Raw genomic sequence first — 20,578 nt, 5'->3', positions numbered from 1 at the left:
CCAACTGAGAGTAGAAGAAGACATGATCGCCTTTATCCCGGGACAGGTAAACAGGGGAAAAAGACCGCAGGGGCTCCCTCAGAACGATGCCTGGATGGGGATTCGTTGGATAAGGCCACGAGATGTAGGAGCAGATCACCCATCTCGCACCGTGGAATACATGCTTCAAGTAACAACCCCTGCACACTGCTTCCTTCATTACAATGCCCCGAGGCTCTGGAGATCAACCCTTCAGTCGAAAATAATATCGGATCTTCACTGTCTTCACCAACGAAGGAACTCGACCCTCTTGCAGCAGTCCACTAGGCAGGTCCATCAAACACCATCAACCCCAACCATCAGGAGGATGATAAATGTTCCAGTCACGACGGCAACCGCCAGTGCAGAGGTGAACATCATGATGATTCTCCCGAGCTTCCATGTTCGGGAATTGCGAATCTCTGCGACAACTTGCCTGATGCAACAAGAGGAGGTGGAAACCTCTCTTCAAGTGACCCCAGTAACTGGCATAAGGCACCGTTTTCCCTACACACCAATGGATACAAACAATAATCAATCTACGAACATGACTAATCCAAGTCAATTCCATATGACCATGCTAGTGTGGAACTGCAGGGAAGCTGGTAATGCCAACTTCAGACGTTCTCTGAAAGACCTCGTGAACACGCACAATCCAGATATCGTTATCCTCACCGAGACTCTGCTGTCTGGTGATCGAGCTACTCAGGCTGCCAGTACGTTCCAATTTGATGGTTTTTTCTGCACAGAAACTCGAGAGCTCTTCGGAGGAATCTAGCTCATGTGGCATACCAATCGAGTTCAACTTGACATCACGGGCTCTACTGAACAGGAGGTCCACGCAATTGCCCAGGTGAGCCATCCTATCTCTTCTCCTTGGTTACTTTTTACTATCTACGCCAGCCCTCGCCCACGGGAACGAGAAATCCTATGGGAAAATCTTTGTACAGTCTCTCAATCCATGAATATGCCTTGGGTAGCTGTTGGGGATTTCAATGAAGTCGCCAGTAGTATTGATAAGATAGGTGGCCGAGCTGTTAATGTAAATAGGATGTCGGCCTTCAATACCATGTTGGACACCTGCTCCCTTACTGATCTTGGCTATACGGGACCAAGACACACTTGGACAAACTTGCACTCCTCCTTAAGCCTTATCATGGAAAGACTTAATCTAGCGGTTGCAAACCCCACCTGGCACCTTCTCTTCCCGGAAGCCTCAGTTCATCATTTACCCCATATACACTCAGACCACTGCCCTCTATTACTAAAGCTAAATCCTGCTATGGAGACTACCCCTAATCGCCCCTTCCGTTTTGAATCCAAATGGCTCTCCCACATCGGATTCAAGAAGCTAGTGCTCCAATCGTGGGAACAAGCTAACTTCGACCACAACTAGGCCATCACGTTCATTGAACCCAACATCCAGTGCTGGAACAAGGAGATCTTTGGTAATGTCTTCCATCGGAAACGCACCTGCATAGCACGCCTGGCTGGCATACAACGCGCACTAGCCAATCGCCCCAATCAATTCTTAGTCGAGCTCGAGAAAAAGCTCCGACAAGAATACTCTACCATTCTAATGCAGGAGGAAGAGCTATGGGCACTCAAAGCGAGGACTAACTAGATTATCAAAGGTGATCAGAATACCAGATTCTTTCGTGTATCCACAATAGTCCACCATCGTCGAAATAGGATCTCTGCCCTTCGAAACTCGGTTGGTGAATGGACCACTGATAACCTCTCCCTCACAGTCCTAATCCAATCCCACTTCCAGCAACTGTTCAGCTCCGACAAAATCTCGAGCCCACTCATTGTGCCTGACTTCCCAGGCTGGATAAAAACCTTAGATCCCTCTAAGGCTGCCTCTCTTCTACGTCCTGTACTGAGTGAAGAAGTTACAGATGCCCTATTTACCATCAAACCCTACAAAGCCCCAGGGTCAGATGGCCTCCATGCCTGCTTCTACCAGAGATGTTAGGACATTGTTGGGCCCTCAGTCCAGCATGTTGTCCTCCAGTTCTTCAATACTGTTGTGCTTCCCGAAGGTATTAATCACACTCTAATCTCGCTCATCCCAAAACGCAGCTCGCCAGAAACCATCTCACAATACTGACCTATTAGTCTTTGCAACACTATCTACAAAATCATCTCCAAAATCCTTGTGAGGAGGATGTGACCCCACCTCAACGACCTCATCTCGCCCTTCCAGTGTAGCTTCTTACCTGGTAGAAGATCTGCAGATAATGTTATCCTCCTTCGCGAGGTCATGCATTCTTTCAGAAAATGTAAAGGGATACGGGGGAGTTTTGTCCTGAAACTTGATCTAGAAAAAGCCTTCGACCGCCTTGAATAGTGCTTCATTCGCAAAATCCTCCAACACTTCTGTTTTTCGAATGAATGGATTGACTAGATAATGGCATGTGTGACCTCCACATCAACTTCCATTCTTCTCAATAGAGGCTGCCTTGATACCTTTATACCCTCCCGTGGAATCTAACAAGGAGATCCCATCTCCCCATACCTATTTATCCTGTGTATGGAATATCTAGTCAATCTCATTGAAAATAAAGTACACACAAGATCTTGGAATGGAGTAAGGCCAGCTCGTGGTGTACTCTCTCTGATACACCTCTTATTTGCTAATGATATCCTCCTAATGGGCACCACCACCCCTAGCACAACCAGCTCTATCAAATCTGTCCTCGAAGCCTTCTGTAAAGAGTCTGGTATGAAGATTAATCTGGAGGAATCCAAACTTCTCTTCTCTAAGAACACATGTCGGACTCATCGAGAAGAGACCTGCTTAGCTTTCAACATCCAAGAAACTGAAGACCTTGGGAAGTATCTTGGGTTCCCCATTAGCCTTTCCCCTTATAAGGAAAGAGATTTTTCCTTCATTGTCGAAAAGATCCAGGCCAAGCTCGCAGGATGGAAGTCCAACATGTTGTCCATGGCAGGTCGAGCCGTGCTCATAAACTCAACCTGTGCAACCATCCCGGCTTCCAAATGCTACTATGTCCATTCCGGATAAGCTCAACCGAGATTTTCCATGGGGTTCTACCTCTGATAAAAAGAAACTCCACCTTGTATCCTGCGAGATTGTCACTCAACCAAAAGCAGTGGGAGGTTTTGGCATCCCCAACATGGACAAACGCAACAAAGCCCTCCTTGGTAACCTAGTCTTCAGAGCATCATCCTCCCAATACCCATGGGCTTGCCTCTTCCGCCACCAATTCGTATCAAGCTCCCCAGCTCGACTTCGCCAAGGGTCCAGCAATTGGAAGGCAATTGCTATCGGTATGGATCTGTGGGACAAATGAGCCAAATGGCTGATTGGCGATGGAGTATCAGCTCACTTTTGGACCGACCGCTGGGTCAGTACCTCACCACTCAGGAGCCTGATACATGGACCATTACCTACACAAGACAAGCATCAGCTGGTTAGCTCCGTCCTCTCACATCACAGAAATTGGAAATTCTCCTCCCTCCCCTTTGATCTACCCAAAGCTATCCAGGACTCAATTGAAGGGCTCCCAATCGGCCTAAGCATGACACACCAGACTCTATCATTTAGGGTCTCTCTCCAGATGGGAAGTTCACCAATAAGTCAGCCTACCTCCTTCAACTCGATCACCAAGACAATGCCAAGGACAAGTGAGATTGGTTGTGGAAATATCCCACTCTCCCTCGAATCCACTACTTTATTTGGCTGTCCATTAGGGATAGGCTCCCCACAGCACTTCTCCTCACCCACCGCGGTCTGCCTATACCACCTTATTGTCCTAGATGCCCCTATTGTCCTAGATGCCCCTCTGAATTGGAAACCATCGAACATATTCTTTGGGGCTGCCTTATAGCACAATCCTTTTGGCATCACTTCAAGATTCCGCAATCAAGGTTGGGCACCTTCTTAGCTCCTGTCAAGGATTGGATCCGATACAATCTCTCTTCTTCCCAACCTTCACATCTCCATATACCCTGGGGTGTTCTTTTTGCTTTTGCTATTTGGAATCTCTGGAAAAACAAAAACTTGCTTGTCTTCTCTTCAAAACCTCTCCATGGCAACCTGATCGATAACACCATCCAGTTTTCTATATAGTTCTATGCATCCCAACCCACTTCAACAACTTCTAGCTCGAGCATTCAAGTCCGCTGGGAGCCACCACCTCATGGTTTTCATAAACTTAACTCAGATGGATGCTCCAAAGGTAACCCAAGCTCAGCTGGAGTAGGGGGCCTCATTCGAGACTCTTTAGGAAGATGGGTTAGGGGTTTTTGGATGAATCTTGGAAGTACTACAAGTCCAATTGCTGAACTCAAAGCCCTTCGACAAGGGCTGATAGTTGCTCAATAATGTGGAGTTCAACGCTTGATTGTCGAATTGGATGCTAAGCTAGTTCTAAGCTAGGTATGGGGGAACTCTTCCAACAAGGCTCTAACAAATTTGATTGATGACTGCAGGACTCTATGCCATCACTTTGATACCGTCATCCCGAGACACACCTACAAGGAGGCCAACAAGTGTGCAGATCACCTTGCTAATTTAGGAGTCGGATTACCGCAGAGCCTTGTTATTCTATCCTACCCCCCATCTTCTATTAAGAAGCTCTTACTCGAGGACTTTATGGGGCTTACGACCCAAAGATCTGTAAGCGCTTTGTGCGCGGATGATTAATCCTTAATGCATTTGCTTCTTTCACAAAAAAAAATGTATTAATTTGTAATAATCATGTAAAATTGACTTAATCACATGGGGACTAAGGGTAGTTAGATACTAATTAGAGTATCCTAGGTCCTTAAGAAGGTCTTTGTGACCTTAAGGGTGGGTCATCAGGATCCGAAGTCCCTTAAACCAATGATAGTCCATCATTTGACTTAGCTTTAGAATTAATTGAATAAAAAAATCCAAATTAGTGTGTAAATTGTTTAAAAGTGGTTAATCATGTAAATTGACATGAATCAAGGGGATTAAGGGTAATGAACCCACTAATTAAGTCTTATGATCCAAATTGAAGGTCATACTGACCTTGAGGGAATTAGGACCATTTTTGTAGATTCTTAAGGCTTAATTGGCTAAGTCATATAAATATAGTCGTGATAATAAAATCGGAATAAAATGGGACAAATTGGGAATAAAATGTATAGATATAGGAAAATAGACTTAGAATTTTTCTAGGTTAGGAGTTCATAGGCCTCTTTTCCTCTCTTCGGGTCTTAAACCCACTTTTTGACCCGTTTGGCCCAATGTGAATGAATTGGCCTGAATGTATGGCCCATGTATGTCTTAGCATGAATGTACGACCCATTTATATCTTGGCTTAAAAGTAGGGCCAATTCTTATTTTTCTGTCCGAATGTGTGGCTCAATTTAAGAGTTGGCATATATAATTTGTACATAAGTACGCGAATGCATGCGGAGTCTATAATTTGGAAATTTCATTCTTTGTATACCTGCGAATAAGGCCTAGACCCTAGGTTAAACAATTAGACTTTGAAAGAAAAAGTGTTAGAAACTGATAGGAGCCCAAAAGAGTACCAAAAGGACAAGTTATTAGCTTGCGGACTTCTAATCTTGTAACAAAGCCCCCTTACTTAGTTCTTTGGATCGAAGACCAACTGAAAATTCAAATCCTTAGGTGGTTAGTATCTTGACCCCTTAGGTAATCTCGGTAGCTCCTCGGCCAAGTAAACAATATAGTGGCGACTCCAATCCAACTGGAACCCAAGTAATACGGACTAACAAAATTCTAAGTCGGAGCGGAGGCCTAAAAATCAAATCGTGCAACACCAGAACTATAACTTCTTCTTTTTTTAGATTTTTTAAATTCAAAAGATACTTTAATTTCATATTAATCATTTTAATAATACTTTGTCTTTTCTAAAACCCGATCCAAAGCATCGACCTCGATCATTTTTTTTCTAAAGGTATTTTCAGAATAATTTATTTTTACTATTTTACAATTATTTATTTTAATTATTCTACAATTATTTTAAAAAATATTTTACAATTATTTTAAAGTGCTTATTTTATTTTTTATAATTTTTTATATTTTATTTTATAATTTTAAAATAAAATTCTTATTTATATTATATTATTATCTTGTAAAATACCGTTATCTTAGAATTTTTAACCTTAGATATTTATTTTGTTTTACAAAAAAAAACTTCATTTTAGATTATTTTTATTTTATATGTATATTTTATTGTGTAAAAAGTAACTTTACTTTGCAGTAACTATATTTTGCTTTTATTTTTATATTCATAATTTACAATCACTTATTTTTTATTTTCAACTTTATTTACAATTATGTATTTTAAATTTTAACAATTGGCTCGCACGAACATATCGGCATATCCCTTTTGTACTGAACATATTAGTTTGAGCAAGTAACATTCTAACCAATGTCTAAAGCAAAAGAATTTATCGTATAATGATCATAACGATATCAATTTTAGTATAGGTCCCATGTTAATGTTATACACTTTTTTACTTATTATTTTGACCACAAAACAAATGAGTGGACCTGATTCAAACATTTGTTTCTGCTCTTGAAGCATGAACTGGTAGAGAGAATATAATATTTTGGACAACACAATAGAGATTTAAGCAAACAAAAATTCCTTAATTAAGAGCGTGGCGGGACGCAAGCTTTTAGGTGTTAAGAAACTGCATAGGAAAAACGAATGAATTATTCAAGCTATTAGATTCTTTTTTTGTCCTTGATAGTCTCTATCTCTAGATTACACTTGTTGAAGTATCAATACATATTTTGAAATTATAAATAGAGTAAAATGCAGTTTGTTGGGTATCCCTCCAATTTGGAGGAAGTTGGGCTCAAATTGTATTGGGCTTTTATCGGGCCTTAATAAGCCCAAGAACCCATTTTATTAGGGTTTTTGTTTCAGCAAATCAGCTGAGGTATAAATAGCAGCAGAACAACTGCAGATTAGTGTAGAGCGGCAGAAGTGCAGCAGCATAGCAGCACAAAACCAGGGAAGAGCAGACAGCAGAATTCGAAGAGCAGGGGCAGCGCGCAGCTGGAGATCAAACCTCGATCGGGACGTCAAACGAACTCCGATTGGGACGAAATTTTGACAGCAGCTTCACAACACGTGGGGCTAACTTCTGAATGGTCAGAATTTCTATTCGAGCTCTGTAGGTGCTGTTTCAGCTGATTTTGTGAACCACCCGGTGTGGGTGACGAATTTAGTATTTGGGTGATCCAAGAGAGTGTTTCTCTTGAGTTTGGTGATCCAAGGGTTTACCCTTGATGAAAGACATTGTATAACCTTCATAGTGGATCGTTGATTCGGAGTTGGTCCCGTGGTTTTTCCCCACATTGGGGTTTTCCACGTAAAATTCTTGGTGTTATTTTACTTTACTGCTTGTTGGTTGATTTGATTAGTTCCTATCTCGATTACACCAGTAGGGGAGGAAGATTAATTGCTGCGTTATTGTTTGGTTGAGTAAATCCCTAACCCCAACAAGTGGTATCAGAGCCTCGGGTTAGAGAAGTTTTGAGTTTTTCGGTGTTTTCGAGATGGAGGAATCTACAGGATCTATGTTCAAGTTGAATGCAACCAACTACTCTATATGGAAGTCTCGGATGGAGGATCTTCTATTTTGCAGGGATTTGTACGATCCCATTGAAGGGGATTCCGCGAAACCCAAAGATAAGGATGACAAGGCTTGGGAACGCACAAATCGGAAGACTATTGGTTTGATTCGGCAGTGGATAGACAATAGTATTTATCATCATGTTGCTCAGGAGACAAATGCGAAAGCTTTGTAGGATAAATTGACAAATCTCTATGCGAGGAAGACACCGCAAAATAAAGCATTCCTCGTGAAGAAGCTGGTTCATCTTCGTTTTCAGGATGGAGGTGATATGGCTGCGCACATGAGTAATTTCCAGGATATTATTAACCAGTTGACGAAGCTGGAGATAATATTACCCGATGAGTTGCAGGCTTGTCTACTTTTAGGGACTCTACCGGATAATTGGGACACACTTGTGGTTGCATTAAGCAATTCTGCGCCAAACGAGAAGCTATCGTTGGCTACGGTGACAGACAGTTTATTTAATGAGGAGACTAGAAGGAAAGGCACGGGAATTTCCATTCAGTCTGAAGCTTTGGTTACTGAACAACGGGGGAGAAGTCAAAGCAGAAATTTCTCTTCCAAGCATAGTAACTCACGTGGCAAATCGAGGGGCAGATCAAAGTCGAAGACGAGGAAAGTGGTCACTTGCTATCACTGTGGAAAAGAGGGACACTACAAAAGGGAGTGTAGAGCTCTGAAGAAAAATCAGAATGGCAACGGTGAGAGCAAGAAGGAAGAAGGCACTACAGCAGTGGCATGTGATGGAGAGACCTACATCATTTGTGATGAAGCTTATGTGAATTTCACATGTCAGGACTCTACCTGGGTTGCAGATACAGGTGCCTCGTTTCATGTCACTCCTCATCGGGATTTCTTTTCATCTTACACTACCGGGGACTATGGTTATGTGAGAATGGGGAATGGACAATCATGCAAGATTGTCGGTATTGGTGATGTCTGTCTATAGACCGAGCTTGGCTGCAAGTTGTTTTTGAAGAAGGTGAGGCATGTTCCAGAAATTCGCCTTAACCTAATCTCGACGGGTCAACTTGATGATGAAGGCTACAGTAATGAATTCAGCAATGGGAGATGGAAGCTCTCCAAGGGTTCGTTGATTGTGGCACGGGGTCAGAAGACCGACACTCTCTACAGGCTGCGTGCCAGACACAATTCCGGTCAAATTAATGTTGCTGAGGATTATCCTATCGAGCTATGGCATAGGAGACTTGGGCATATCAGCGAGAAAGGTATTCAAATTCTTGCTAGAAAGCAGTCTTTGCCCATTAAAGGTATGCACTTGAGCACCTGTGATCACTGTTTAGCTGGTAAGCAGAGGAGAGTTTCTTTTGTTAGAAGTCGTCCCTCTAGATGCCATCATATACTTGATCTTGTGCATACAGATGTTTGTTTTATGTCGGATAGATCTCTTGGTGGTGCTCTCTATTTTGTGACATTTATAGATGATCACACCAGGAAAGTTTGGGCTTACCCTATGAGAACTAAAGATCAGGTGACTGAGATTTTCAAGAACTTCCATGTAGCAGTGGAAAGAGAAACAGGCATGAAGCTGAAATGTGTCAGAGCTGATAATGGTGGTGAGTATAGAGGTCCTTTCGAGAACTATTGCAGGACTCACGGTATCAAACTTGAGAAGACGGTACCGAAGACACCACAACAGAACGGGCTTGCAGAGAGGATGAACCGCACAATTGTTGAGAGAGTTCGTTGTATGCTTTCTCAAGCGAAACTGTCTAAGCCTTTCTGGGGCGAGGCAATGAGGTCAGCGGTTGATCTTATTAATCTTACACCGTCAGTTGCACTTGATGGAGATGTACCCCAGCAGGTGTGGACCGGCAAGAAAGTATCATACAAGCATCTCAGAGTATTCGGGTGCAGGGCATCTGTTCACATTCCTCGAGATGAAAGATCAAAACTTGATGCCAAGGCAAAACAGTGCATCTTCTTGGGTTATGCACATGAAGAGTTCGGGTACAGGCTTTGGGACCCTGATAGCAAGAAGATCATCAGGAGCAGGGATGTTGTCTTCTTTGAGGACCAGACAATCGAGGATTTGCAAAAGTTAGAGAAGGCCAGTGTAGGCAATCCTCACGAGATCTCTATTCCTGTACCGGTTGATGTAGAGCATCCAGTGGAAGAGGTACCTGGTGAGTATGAAGAAACCACAACTGGGGGTGAGATTCCTCAGGTAGATGATGATGTGACTACGGATGATACAGGCTCGCGGTTACAGTTAGAGCCTGCAGATCTACCTAGACAATCTGATAGAATAAGACGATCATCTACAAGATATCCGCCTCATGAATATGTGCTACTGACTGACGGGGAGAACCTGAGTGCTATGATGAAGCTGTGGCACATGAGTACAAGGAGCACTGGTTGAAGGCGATGAATGAGGAGATGAACTCCTTGTCTGAAAATCACACGTATGACCTAGTGAAGCTACCGCAAGGTAAGAGAGCATTGAAGAACAAATGGGTCTACAGGTTGAAGACAGAGAACTCGCGACCTCGATACAAAGCTCGACTGGTAGTGAAAGGTTTCAACCAGAAGAAAGGAGTTGACTTCGAGGAGATCTTCTCGCCCGTTGTCAAGATGTCATCGATCCGAGTTGTTCTCGCACTGGCAGCTAGTCTGAACTTGGAGATCGAGCAGCTCGATGTAAAAATAGCTTTCCTGCATGGTGACTTGGAGGAAGAAATATATATGGAGCAGCCTGAAGGATTCCGAGTTAAAGGTAAGGAGCATTTGGTGTGCAGGCTGAGAAAGAGCTTGTATGGGCTTAAGCAAGCACCTCGGCAGTGGTACAAAAAGTTTGACTCTTTCATGTTGAGCCATGGCTACACACGGACAACTTCAGATCATTGTGTGTTCGTGAAACAATTCTCGGATGGTGATTTTATCATTTTACTGTTATATGTGGATGATATGTTGCTTGTCGGTCATGATATGAGCAAGATTGCAGAGTTGAAGAAAAAGCTCAGCAAGTCCTTTGCCATGAAGGATTTGGGACCGGCAAAGCAGATCCTTGGGATGCATATTTCTCGTGACAGATCAAGTGGAAAACTTTGGCTTTCTCAAGAGAAGTACATCGAGAAGATTTTGGATCGGTTCAACATGGGTAATGCTAAACCAGTTTCATCACCACTTGCTTCTCATTTCAAACTTAGCTCGAAGCAATGTCCTACAAGTGAGAAGGAGAGAAAGAAGAGATGAAGAAAGTTCCTTACTCATCAGCTGTAGGATGTTTGATGTATGCCATGGTCTGTACAAGACCAGATATCGCTCATTCTGTTGGTGTGGTTAGTCGTTTTCTCTCCAATCCGGGGAAAGAGCATTGGAATGCAGTTAAGTGGATTCTGAGGTATCTCAGAGGAACATCCAAGGTGTGTTTACACTTTGGCACTGGTAAGCCGGAGTTAGTGGGCTATACGGATGCGGATATGGCAGGAGATATTGATTCCCGGAAATCCACTTCGGGATACTTGATGACTTTTGCAGGGGGAGCTATCTCATGGCAGTCAAGGCTTCAAAAGTGCATCGCTTTATCTACAACGGAAGCCGAATACATTGCGGTGACCGAAGGTTGCAAGGAGATGTTGTGGTTGCAAAAGTTTTTGCAGGAGTTGAGCTTGAAGCAAGAAAGGTATGTTCTACACTGTGATAGTCAAAGCGCCATTCATCTTTGCAAGAATCCCACTTTTCATTCGAGGTCGAAGCATATCGATATCAAGTTTCATTGGATTAGAGATGTGTTGGAGTCCAAGCTGGTGAAACTAGACAAAGTGCACACCGATGAGAATGGAGCTGATATGATGACAAAACCTCTCGCTAGGGAGAAACTTCATGTTTGTCGAAGTATAGCCGGTATGCTTGAAGCCTCCAAATAGTCGGGAGGGGGAGTTTGTTGGGTATCCCTCCAATTTGGAGGAAGTTGGGCTAAAATTGTATTGGGCTTTTATCGGGCCTTAATAAGCCCAAGAACCCATTTTATTAGGGTTTTTGTTTCAGCAAATCAGCTGAGGTATAAATAGCAGCAGAACAACTGCAGATTAGTGTAGAGCGGCAGAAGTGCAGCAGCATAGCAGCACAAAACCAGGGAAGAGCAGACAGCAGAATTCGAAGAGCAGGGGCAGCGCGCAGCTGGAGATCAAACCTCGATCGGGACGTCAAACGAACTCCGATTGGGACGAAATTTTGACAGCAGCTTCACAACACGTGGGGCTAACTTCTGAACGGTCAGAATTTCTATTCGAGCTCTGTAGGTGCTGTTTCAGCTGATTTTGTGAACCACCCGGTGTGGGTGACGAATTTAGTATTTGGGTGATCCAAGAGAGTGTTTCTCTTGAGTTTGGTGATCCAAGGGTTTACCTTTGATGAAAGACATTGTATAACCTTCATAGTGGATCGTTGATTCGGAGTTGGTCCCGTGGTTTTTCCCCACATTGGGGTTTTCCACGTAAAATTCTTGGTGTTGTTTTACTTTACTGCTTGTTGGTTGATTTGATTAGTTCCTATCTCGATTACACCAGTAGGGGATGAAGATTAATTACTGCGTTATTGTTTGATTGAGTAAATCCCTAACCCCAACAAGTTTGCACTTCGACCTTTGGACCTAACGGCAAAGTGCTTCCTAACCTTTAAAAAGGTGTACTCTGCCTCTTGATCTATTTAGAAAGAAGCAAAGTGCACCATCGACCACTTTTTCCATCATTTTTCGGGCCAAGATTTAATATCACTTATCCATCGAGGAATCCGTACGAGAAGGAAGATGTGATCAAGGAGACTGGAAGATTGGACTCGGTGAAGGACATGAATGTGCATTCTGCCTATATAAGAGGACTCTGGTCTAGGAAAGTCAACGCAAGCTTGGCGCGTTCCCTTCTATGTTGTTCAGCGATGGAGAGGACGAGCACCAACTCCACTCAGATTTCCCCTTGGCCAAGATTTAATATCAACGGTTTTTATTTTCTCTGCCTCTGTGTTCATGGCCCATTTTCCAGCCTCAACCTCTACTTCTACTTCTGCCTTTGTGTTTCATTTTCAGTGCGAGGATAGAATGGAAAGACGCCAGAAAAAGCGCACACTCCTTACGGTAGAAAGATACATCATATAAGTTTCAGTGATGGGGCCTCTGACTTGCTATGAATCAACTCTTCTCAAGGGTTGTCTACTCCTCCTAGAGAGCATCACCCGTTAGAAGTAGAATTGGGAGGAAAAAACACTGCAGTAGTACACGAAAAGGAAGTAGTTACTCCTTTCGCAAAAGACAATCTTCCATTACTCTGTTTTCCTGAAAAAACGGAAATTTCATACTGTCATGGGTTTCGCAGGGAGTGTTGTCGAAGAATATTAATTAAGGGAGGAACATTCTCAGCCTCAGCGCTGCCCCCACCCAAACCGACCGCCCCCCCCCCCCCCCCCCCCCCCCCCCCCCCCGGCGGGGAAAACCCTGCTCTCTTCTCTCCTCCTTTATATCTGTTATTATTAAGGCTTGGAATGGGTTAAGTGGGCACGAGTTAGGAGACAGCTTTGTTTTAACCTTTTCCTTCTGTTTTACAGGAACTAATAGTGCAGGAGCTGCAGTATTTTGTCTTCCTGTAGTAGGAGATATGTCTGAAACATACAAATTAAGGAAGTGATGCAGCTTTTATGTTTTTATTTCTCTCTCTCTCTCTCTCTATATATACGGATATATATGTCATAGAAGAGTGGATTATATTATTATATTGTACTGAGGAAGATGTGATGAGAGTAGAAGAGTGGATTACATTTCTCAACCAGCATTCTTTTTTCTTGTCAGAAGTAAATTGGTAAGCGTGTTGGATGATGATGATTTGCTCAAGGGCAAGATCTATCTATCAAATCAAAGGAACTCACTTTCAATGTTCTTGTCGATAATGTTGGATATTGTCTCAGAGCCGTTGTTATTTGTGTCATTTAGTCTGTTATGTTGTGTTAATTTGCAATTTAGTCCTTAGGGTGCAGTTATCTTTACAGTTACTTTGTTAGCTTATTTCAAAGGATATGGGGCAGTTGTGCAGAGGTAGTCTTCTGCATATATATTTGCACGCTTGTTCAATTTGTTAGTGAGTTTGAGTCATTTTGTTCTTGTACTCCATAGACTTTGTTCTACAGAGGTATGAATGAACTAATTTCTTTCTCCTCTCCCTCTATTCAGTTTTTTGAACTGCAAATTCTGCAGATTCTTTGTGCTGCAGACGTGTGTGAGTGATTGAGAGAAACACTAAGAGAGTGAGAGTTTGAGAGAATTAACAGATAACGATAGGTTGGTTGACGCGGTTGCATTGTTGGGTTCTTCCCAGAAAATGGGTTTTCGCTTGAACTCGGTGTCCTATAACATTATCATTTAAAGGTTGTTTCAGGAAAGGTGAGTGGGAGGCCGCGTGCGAGGTGTTCAATCAAAATGCTTGAGAGGAAGGTATATCCTAGTGTTGTAACTTACAAGAGCCTCCTTGGGTTCTTGTGTCGGAATCGCCGTGTAGATGAAGCAATGAGCATGCTTGAGGACATGAAGGTGAAAGGGACTCGCGCCAACGCAGCAACTTATGTGCTTTTAATGTAAGGCTTGTGCTCGATTGGTAAATAAAAGGAGGTGAAAAATCTCATGTTTGATATGGAGTGCAGAGGTTGTAAGCCCAATCTTGCGAATTTCGGCGTTCTGATGAGTTACCTTAGTCCATTTCTCTCGCCTCTCGGTTCTATTCCATCTCCAGCTCTTTTCCTGCTCCTCTCTATTTCTGTCGACTTAATTTTCTAATATTCGCATGGATATATTGCAGTGGAAAAACGAAATTTTCAAGCTCAATCATAGGCCTCCAGAGCAAACTAAAACAAAATTCAAGCGGTTTTCAAGGTTTAAAAAGACCAATATGAAGAAGTTGAGTCCCCATATTCATATTAATCAAAAGACCGGCATCATCCAATCCTTATGGCTTCAATAACCTCAACCGCTGTCTGCACAATATATCTCCAAAAATGTTCCAGTTGAACTTCTTCTGGTATGGGTAAGTATGGCTTCAATAACTTCAACTTTTTGGAGAGTACTGAGATAGCACTCAAATATCCTCAACAATTCTCGCATAAATTCAATGTTAATTAATTAAAACCTGTAACCACATTGGGGGCACTCAAATGCTGACAGCACCTTTGTTTGAACTAAAAATTCGGTTTTAATTATTTAAAACCTGTACACGAAATTGATCTCCACCAATTTGTCTGAGAACAGAACTGGAAAATGCATATGTTAGGTTTCCAGTCTATTTCAGTATATCTGTTATCCAATCTATTTCAGTATATCTAAGGGGCAATGCAAATGTACATTTGTTCATTCTACTTATGGGACTCCATATCAGCTACGACATCATGTGATATAATCAGAAAGAGCCGATAACACTGTCAAATATATCCCTTTGGTTTCCGGAAAAAACAATAAAGTAGAGAAAGGAGTTTTATGGAAGCTCTTTTTATGCATTCTAGAATGTTCGGATCTAATCTATCATCTAAGAGCAATTCCATTGTCGAGGATTCTACGGCAAAGCCGCTACCACGCATTTTCCGGATAAGCTCTAGGGCAGCCCTCTCTTCATTGTTCTTAAGAGAAGCCCTAATTAGAATGTTATAAGTGGCAGAATCCGGAGAACATCCGCTCTCTCCCATTTCTTGGAGCAACTTATAGGCCTCGTAAACATGGCCTTCCTTACATAATCCGTTTATGAGAGTGTTAAACATCACGACGTCAGGTTGACACCCTTTCCCGAGCAAGGTTCTAAAGAATCTCTTGGCATCTTCAAGTTTCCCATTATTGCACATGCCGTTTATGAGGATATTATAGATTATAATGCTGGGATTGACCCCTTGCTCTTCCATTTGTCGATACAACGCCACTGCCTTATTGAGATCACCGTGTTTACAATATCCATCCAAGAGGATTGCATACGTTTGAAGGTTTGGAGGATGACCAGCATCTTCCATCTCCTTGAAAAGCTCCTCAGCAGCACGCAAGTTATCAATGTGACAGAAGCCACTAATAAGAGTGCTATATGTCACGACATTTGGAACCAAACCCTTGTGAAGCATTTCACGATACACAATCACTGCCTTGTCCATTCTTTTCCCCTTGCAATATCCATCTACCAGTGTGCTATAAGTAACAACATCGGGGGAACAGCCCCTTTCCACCATCAAACGAAATATATTCTCAGCATCATCCATTCTATTCTGGAGAGAGTATCCAGCAATCAGAGAACTGTACGCGACAACTGTCGGCTCAATACCTCTTCGAATCATAGCATCAAGAGTGGACTCTGCTTCAAAAAGCATCCCATCCTTACGAAATGCATCTAGTATTGTGCTAAAGGTTCGAACATTTGGGGTGATGCCCCTTTGAGTCATTTCTTTTAAGAGCAATTCAACCTCTTCCCATTGCCTTTCAAAGCACCTAGCTTGAATCAAGGTGGTATATGTGACAACATCGGGTTGAACACCCTGATCAATCATCCTGTGGAAGAGCTTCAAGGCCTCCATCAACCGTCCTTCCTTGCATAGACCCTTGAGTACAGTGCCGTATGTAACAACATTCACCCCGCAGCTTCTTCTGCCCTCCCACTTCTCAAGCAACCCGAGGGCCAGAGACGTCTTGCCTGTTCTAACTAAGCCCTTAATTATCGCTCCATACGTGACTGCATCGGGCTCGAACCCTCTGTCCTCCATAACATCAACTAACTCCACGGCTCTGGAAAGCTTTCCCACAATGCAGAGCCCATTGACCAGAGTGGTCAAGGTCACCACGTTTGGTTTAAAGCCGAGTTTGAGCATACTGCCCATAACAGCAAAACCATGATCCACCCTTTTCAAACGGCATAAACAGTTCATCCAAATATTGAAACTATGAACGTTATAGTTATTACCAGCATCATTCATCTTTTTGATTAAACCAATGGCGGCAGCGTGGTGCCCCATCCGGCCAATGACCCCCAACAGCAGGGTGAAATGAGCGGGTGAAGGCAAGGGCCGGATTCTGATCATCACCTCAAAACAAGACAATGCTTCGTCGAGGTTTCTAAATCCACCGTTCTTGCATCGGTACCTCACTTCATCCAAGAACAGCTCAGCCTTCTTCACCTCAGAAATTGCAGTTTTGGTGCAGAAATCGCGACAGCAGGGGGACGAAAGGGGAAGATTAGGTCTGCAAGGGAAGAGACGGGGGATTACGGGCTGCTGAAGAAGAAGAAGAAGAAGAAGAAGCCGTTTAAAAGCACGAAGACCCGCTGAAGCAACGGAAGGAAAGGAGGAAACACATCTTCTCAGCCTCAGCGCCATCATATCCGCAGGCTCGGCAGAGTGACGAGAGTGATCGAGAGACGAGGAAATGTGCGACACTGGCTATCAGCTTAACTGAGCTGAGGAACGAAGGTGAAGGAGAGAGGGAAAAAAAGGGCAAAATCTCATTCGACTCCCTAAACTTTATAAACTGAAAATCCCATCCCAAAACTTTGGTTGCACTGTCAAAAACGCTTCTAAAACTTGTACTATGGGCAAAGAGAAACTTTGCCTCTGTCATTATAATTGCCGGCGGCCCCATGATAGTAGTTGGCTGCCTGGCAGGTGGTGCAATTGAATCACCCCTCTCTCTCTCTCTTTGGTTGACCATTCCTCTTCGTTCTCTCTCCTGCAATCGTTGACCTTTCGCGCAACCACAACCACCAGAGGCAAAATTGTCGGAGGCCACCGTGGGACAGTGGTGGTTGGGGAGGTGGTTTAATTGGCCATGGCCAAACAAAATTTTCTCTTATTATTAATTTTTAATGTTTTCTATTGATTTCGATGAAAAAGTAACAAAAGGGGTACATTTGCTCTCCACAAATAGTTTAGGGAATAAATATACTCAAAAAGTAATTTTGTGGGACAAATTCCTATCACCTCATAGTTTAAGGGGGCGAGATGGTAGTTTTTCTTTTTTTATTGAGATAATTTGTACGTGGACCAGAAATGAATGCTTGAAAGCAAACATCTATTTATATAAAATAGGCAAATTCTCCGTTCGGCCACCGCACTTGTACGAAATATTTTCGTACTGGAAGACTTCCGTTTGAATTCAGAGTTAAAGTTATTTTGATTTTAATTTTGATTTTAATTGTGGAAAAGGACAAATGAGATGTTATTATAAATTTGACTTGGGAAACGTGTTTTTGTTGTTGTGTGTATGTTAAGTTAAAGTTAAAGTTAAAGTTAAAATCAAATTTTTTTGAATCCAAACGGGGCCTAACGTTTTGTATAAGTACGAAACATTATTTTATGACTCAGTCGACTGATGTTTTGTATATGCGACTGATGTTTTGTACATATAGTCGACTGATTCTGATAACAATATTTTGTACTTGTACGCAACATTATTCCTCGAACGGGTGCTACGACTGAATATTCAACAGTTGGACCCAAGAATTGCCCATATAAAATAATAAAAGCCGGAGCAATGCGTAAGAATATGCCACGTAAGTCGAAGCATGTATTTGGTTGAAAAACCTTTTATATCACCACTAACGAAAACGTGACAATTGGTGCATAAAAGACTTGAATCTGAAAAGACTTGAACTTATGAAAAAGTCATCAATCTTATATTTATGATTATTTATAATGAATTGGTTTTCATTATAGTGGACTTAATGGAGTGTCACGTTCTATAGAAAGAAACATTTTGTCGCTCTACGATCTTTGATATGGAGGGAAATTTGAGCAGGATAGGAAAGTTCTTAATTAATTAACGGCATAAATCAAAATATAATGGAATCATAAGGTTATTCATCATCTTGAGGTAAATAAATTATATTGTATATAGATTATGGGGAAATGATTTTATATCAAATAACGACCAAAATTTTTTTCAAACAATTGATGAACTATCTGATAAGATACAATGATGTTATCGATGAAATATTTGTTATTTTGTTATTTTGTTATTTTTAGTTGGATATATGAAATAAATATATTCATTTGAGGATTTTTTGAATTAGGGAGAATTGACATATTCTTACAATGGTTGAGTACTAAGATCATTCAACTGATGGCATCCATAAGATGCTATGGATATGCAGGAGAATAAACAAAAATCAGGTTATAATGAAAGAATTTATAAGAATAATTTTGTTAATTATCACACAGCTCTAGCCTATGCATGTACACAGGCCTGTTTATCTAGTTATAAAATTCATTATTACGGGTCCATCGGCTCCATAAGGTGAGTAGGGTGGGTTTCCCCACCAACAGGGACCCACCCACTTCTCTTTTTGCCCCTTTAAATTTCTACAAGTTTTCCTTTTCTATTTCTAGAATTCTGTATCAAGAATATCGTCACTATCCTCAATATCATCATTTTTAAATTTAATTACATAAATATACTTATTTTTTTATTGCGCACCACCGATTACTCAAAAATCCAATGAGACTGATTAATCTAGATTACAGTAATACATTATCATGGGTCCACGGCCCCATAAGGCAAGTAGGGTGGGTTCCCCACCCATGGGGCCCACCCACTCCATTTTTTTAGTTTTATAATTTCTTTATTTCTAAAATTTTTAATTTAATTACATATAAATTATACTTACTTTTTTTATTGCGCGTGACTGAGTACACTAAAGTCCAACATGTCCAATTAACCTAGACTCGAGTGACGCCGATCCACAATTGTAAATTGTCTCTTTTTATATATAACATTAGAAATTTCCTTGTTTTTTCACTTACATGCAAGGTTTCAATAGCCTATTGATCAAAACAAAATCTCAGTTGGCAATGGATTTGATTATGACCATAAGATACTTTTAATGAAGTCAAATTCTTATTGCATGTAAAGTTTGTCCACTTAAAATTAGGGGAGTACACAAGACCTATTATATTGCAATCATGATTATCAAATTAAAAATAGTGAAATTTTAGCTTTAAGGCCATGTGAAATGAAAACTCTCTAGAAAACTCTAAATCATTTAATGTCAATGGAGAGTTCATAATTTTTATACATAAGTAATTTTATTATTTATTTTCCTATACTTTATTTGTCATTTATTATACACAAATTATTATGATAAATTAAAAAACTGAAAAAATTCGGACCGACGGCATCACACACAGGTGTTGCACGCTAGTATGTATATATTTTTTGATAAAACTAGAGTATGACCTGCGATACATGCAATGCTAGACTTAAATTTAGTTTGTAAAATATGGTCGAACTAGGCGATACGTCCAAGAAATAGAGGACTTCTCCAAGTATTTGATATGAGGTTTTTTTTAAAAAAAAAATATTTGAACTGTACATAGAGAGTAGAGTTCATTAATGTAAATTGGGGTGAGACAAAGTCGCCAATCTGCAGAGATCTAAGTAAAGACAGGTGCTTGGAATGGAAGGTGTTAGAAGATTTGAGTTCAAAAAAGAAAGTCCGTTTGTCTTTTTTCTTTTCTTTTGTTTTTTTTTTGGTTGAAGGGTTTGCTTTGTTTGAATTGACTGGGATTGGATCTATAATCAATCAATCAATGAACAAACGAAGAAATGGTGAATCATTTCTTTTTCTAATGTGTTAATTATATTTTGAACTCTGGTGAGTCCGAAGTACAATGACGGTGAAGGAATGGTGACTGTGGTGGCAGAGACGGTTGAGGAAGAGCGGTGACGTGTGGCCAGGAGACCGGAGGGAGAAAGGGTCCGTGAAGGAGAGCCAGGATTCGTAAATGCTAATTTTCCTAAGAAAATAATACTTTTAAAGATTTTTTTAATATATTAATTGAATGGCCACATGCATTACATGTGTTTTGCATCTCCATAATTTTATTATATTAAATTATGATCGTGAGTTTTGAGTGTACAATGTCAATAATAAGTAACGAAATTTTGTGGATTTGATAAAAATAATTATATATGTATATA

General features: G+C 41.3%; 1 protein-coding gene across 1 annotated transcript; it reads right to left on the bottom strand.

Annotated features, from left to right (window-relative positions):
• Nucleotides 1-14,864: 14,864 nt before the first annotated feature.
• LOC116214455 (pentatricopeptide repeat-containing protein At1g63330-like) lies at nucleotides 14,865-17,242 on the bottom strand. Its single transcript, XM_031549858.1, has 2 exons — nucleotides 16,926-17,242; nucleotides 14,865-16,846 (listed from the first exon to the last, which is right to left on the bottom strand). The coding sequence occupies exons 1-2, from the start codon at nucleotides 17,240-17,242 to the stop codon at nucleotides 15,058-15,060; spliced, it is 2,106 nt and encodes a 701-aa protein (XP_031405718.1). The 3' UTR covers nucleotides 14,865-15,057.
• Between the last annotated feature and the right edge of the window lie 3,336 nt (nucleotides 17,243-20,578).

Source organism: Punica granatum, chromosome 7, assembly GCF_007655135.1.
Source record: "Punica granatum isolate Tunisia-2019 chromosome 7, ASM765513v2, whole genome shotgun sequence".
Classification (NCBI taxonomy): Eukaryota; Viridiplantae; Streptophyta; class Magnoliopsida; order Myrtales; family Lythraceae; genus Punica; species Punica granatum.
This window is presented reverse-complemented; position numbering and strand designations above follow the sequence as displayed.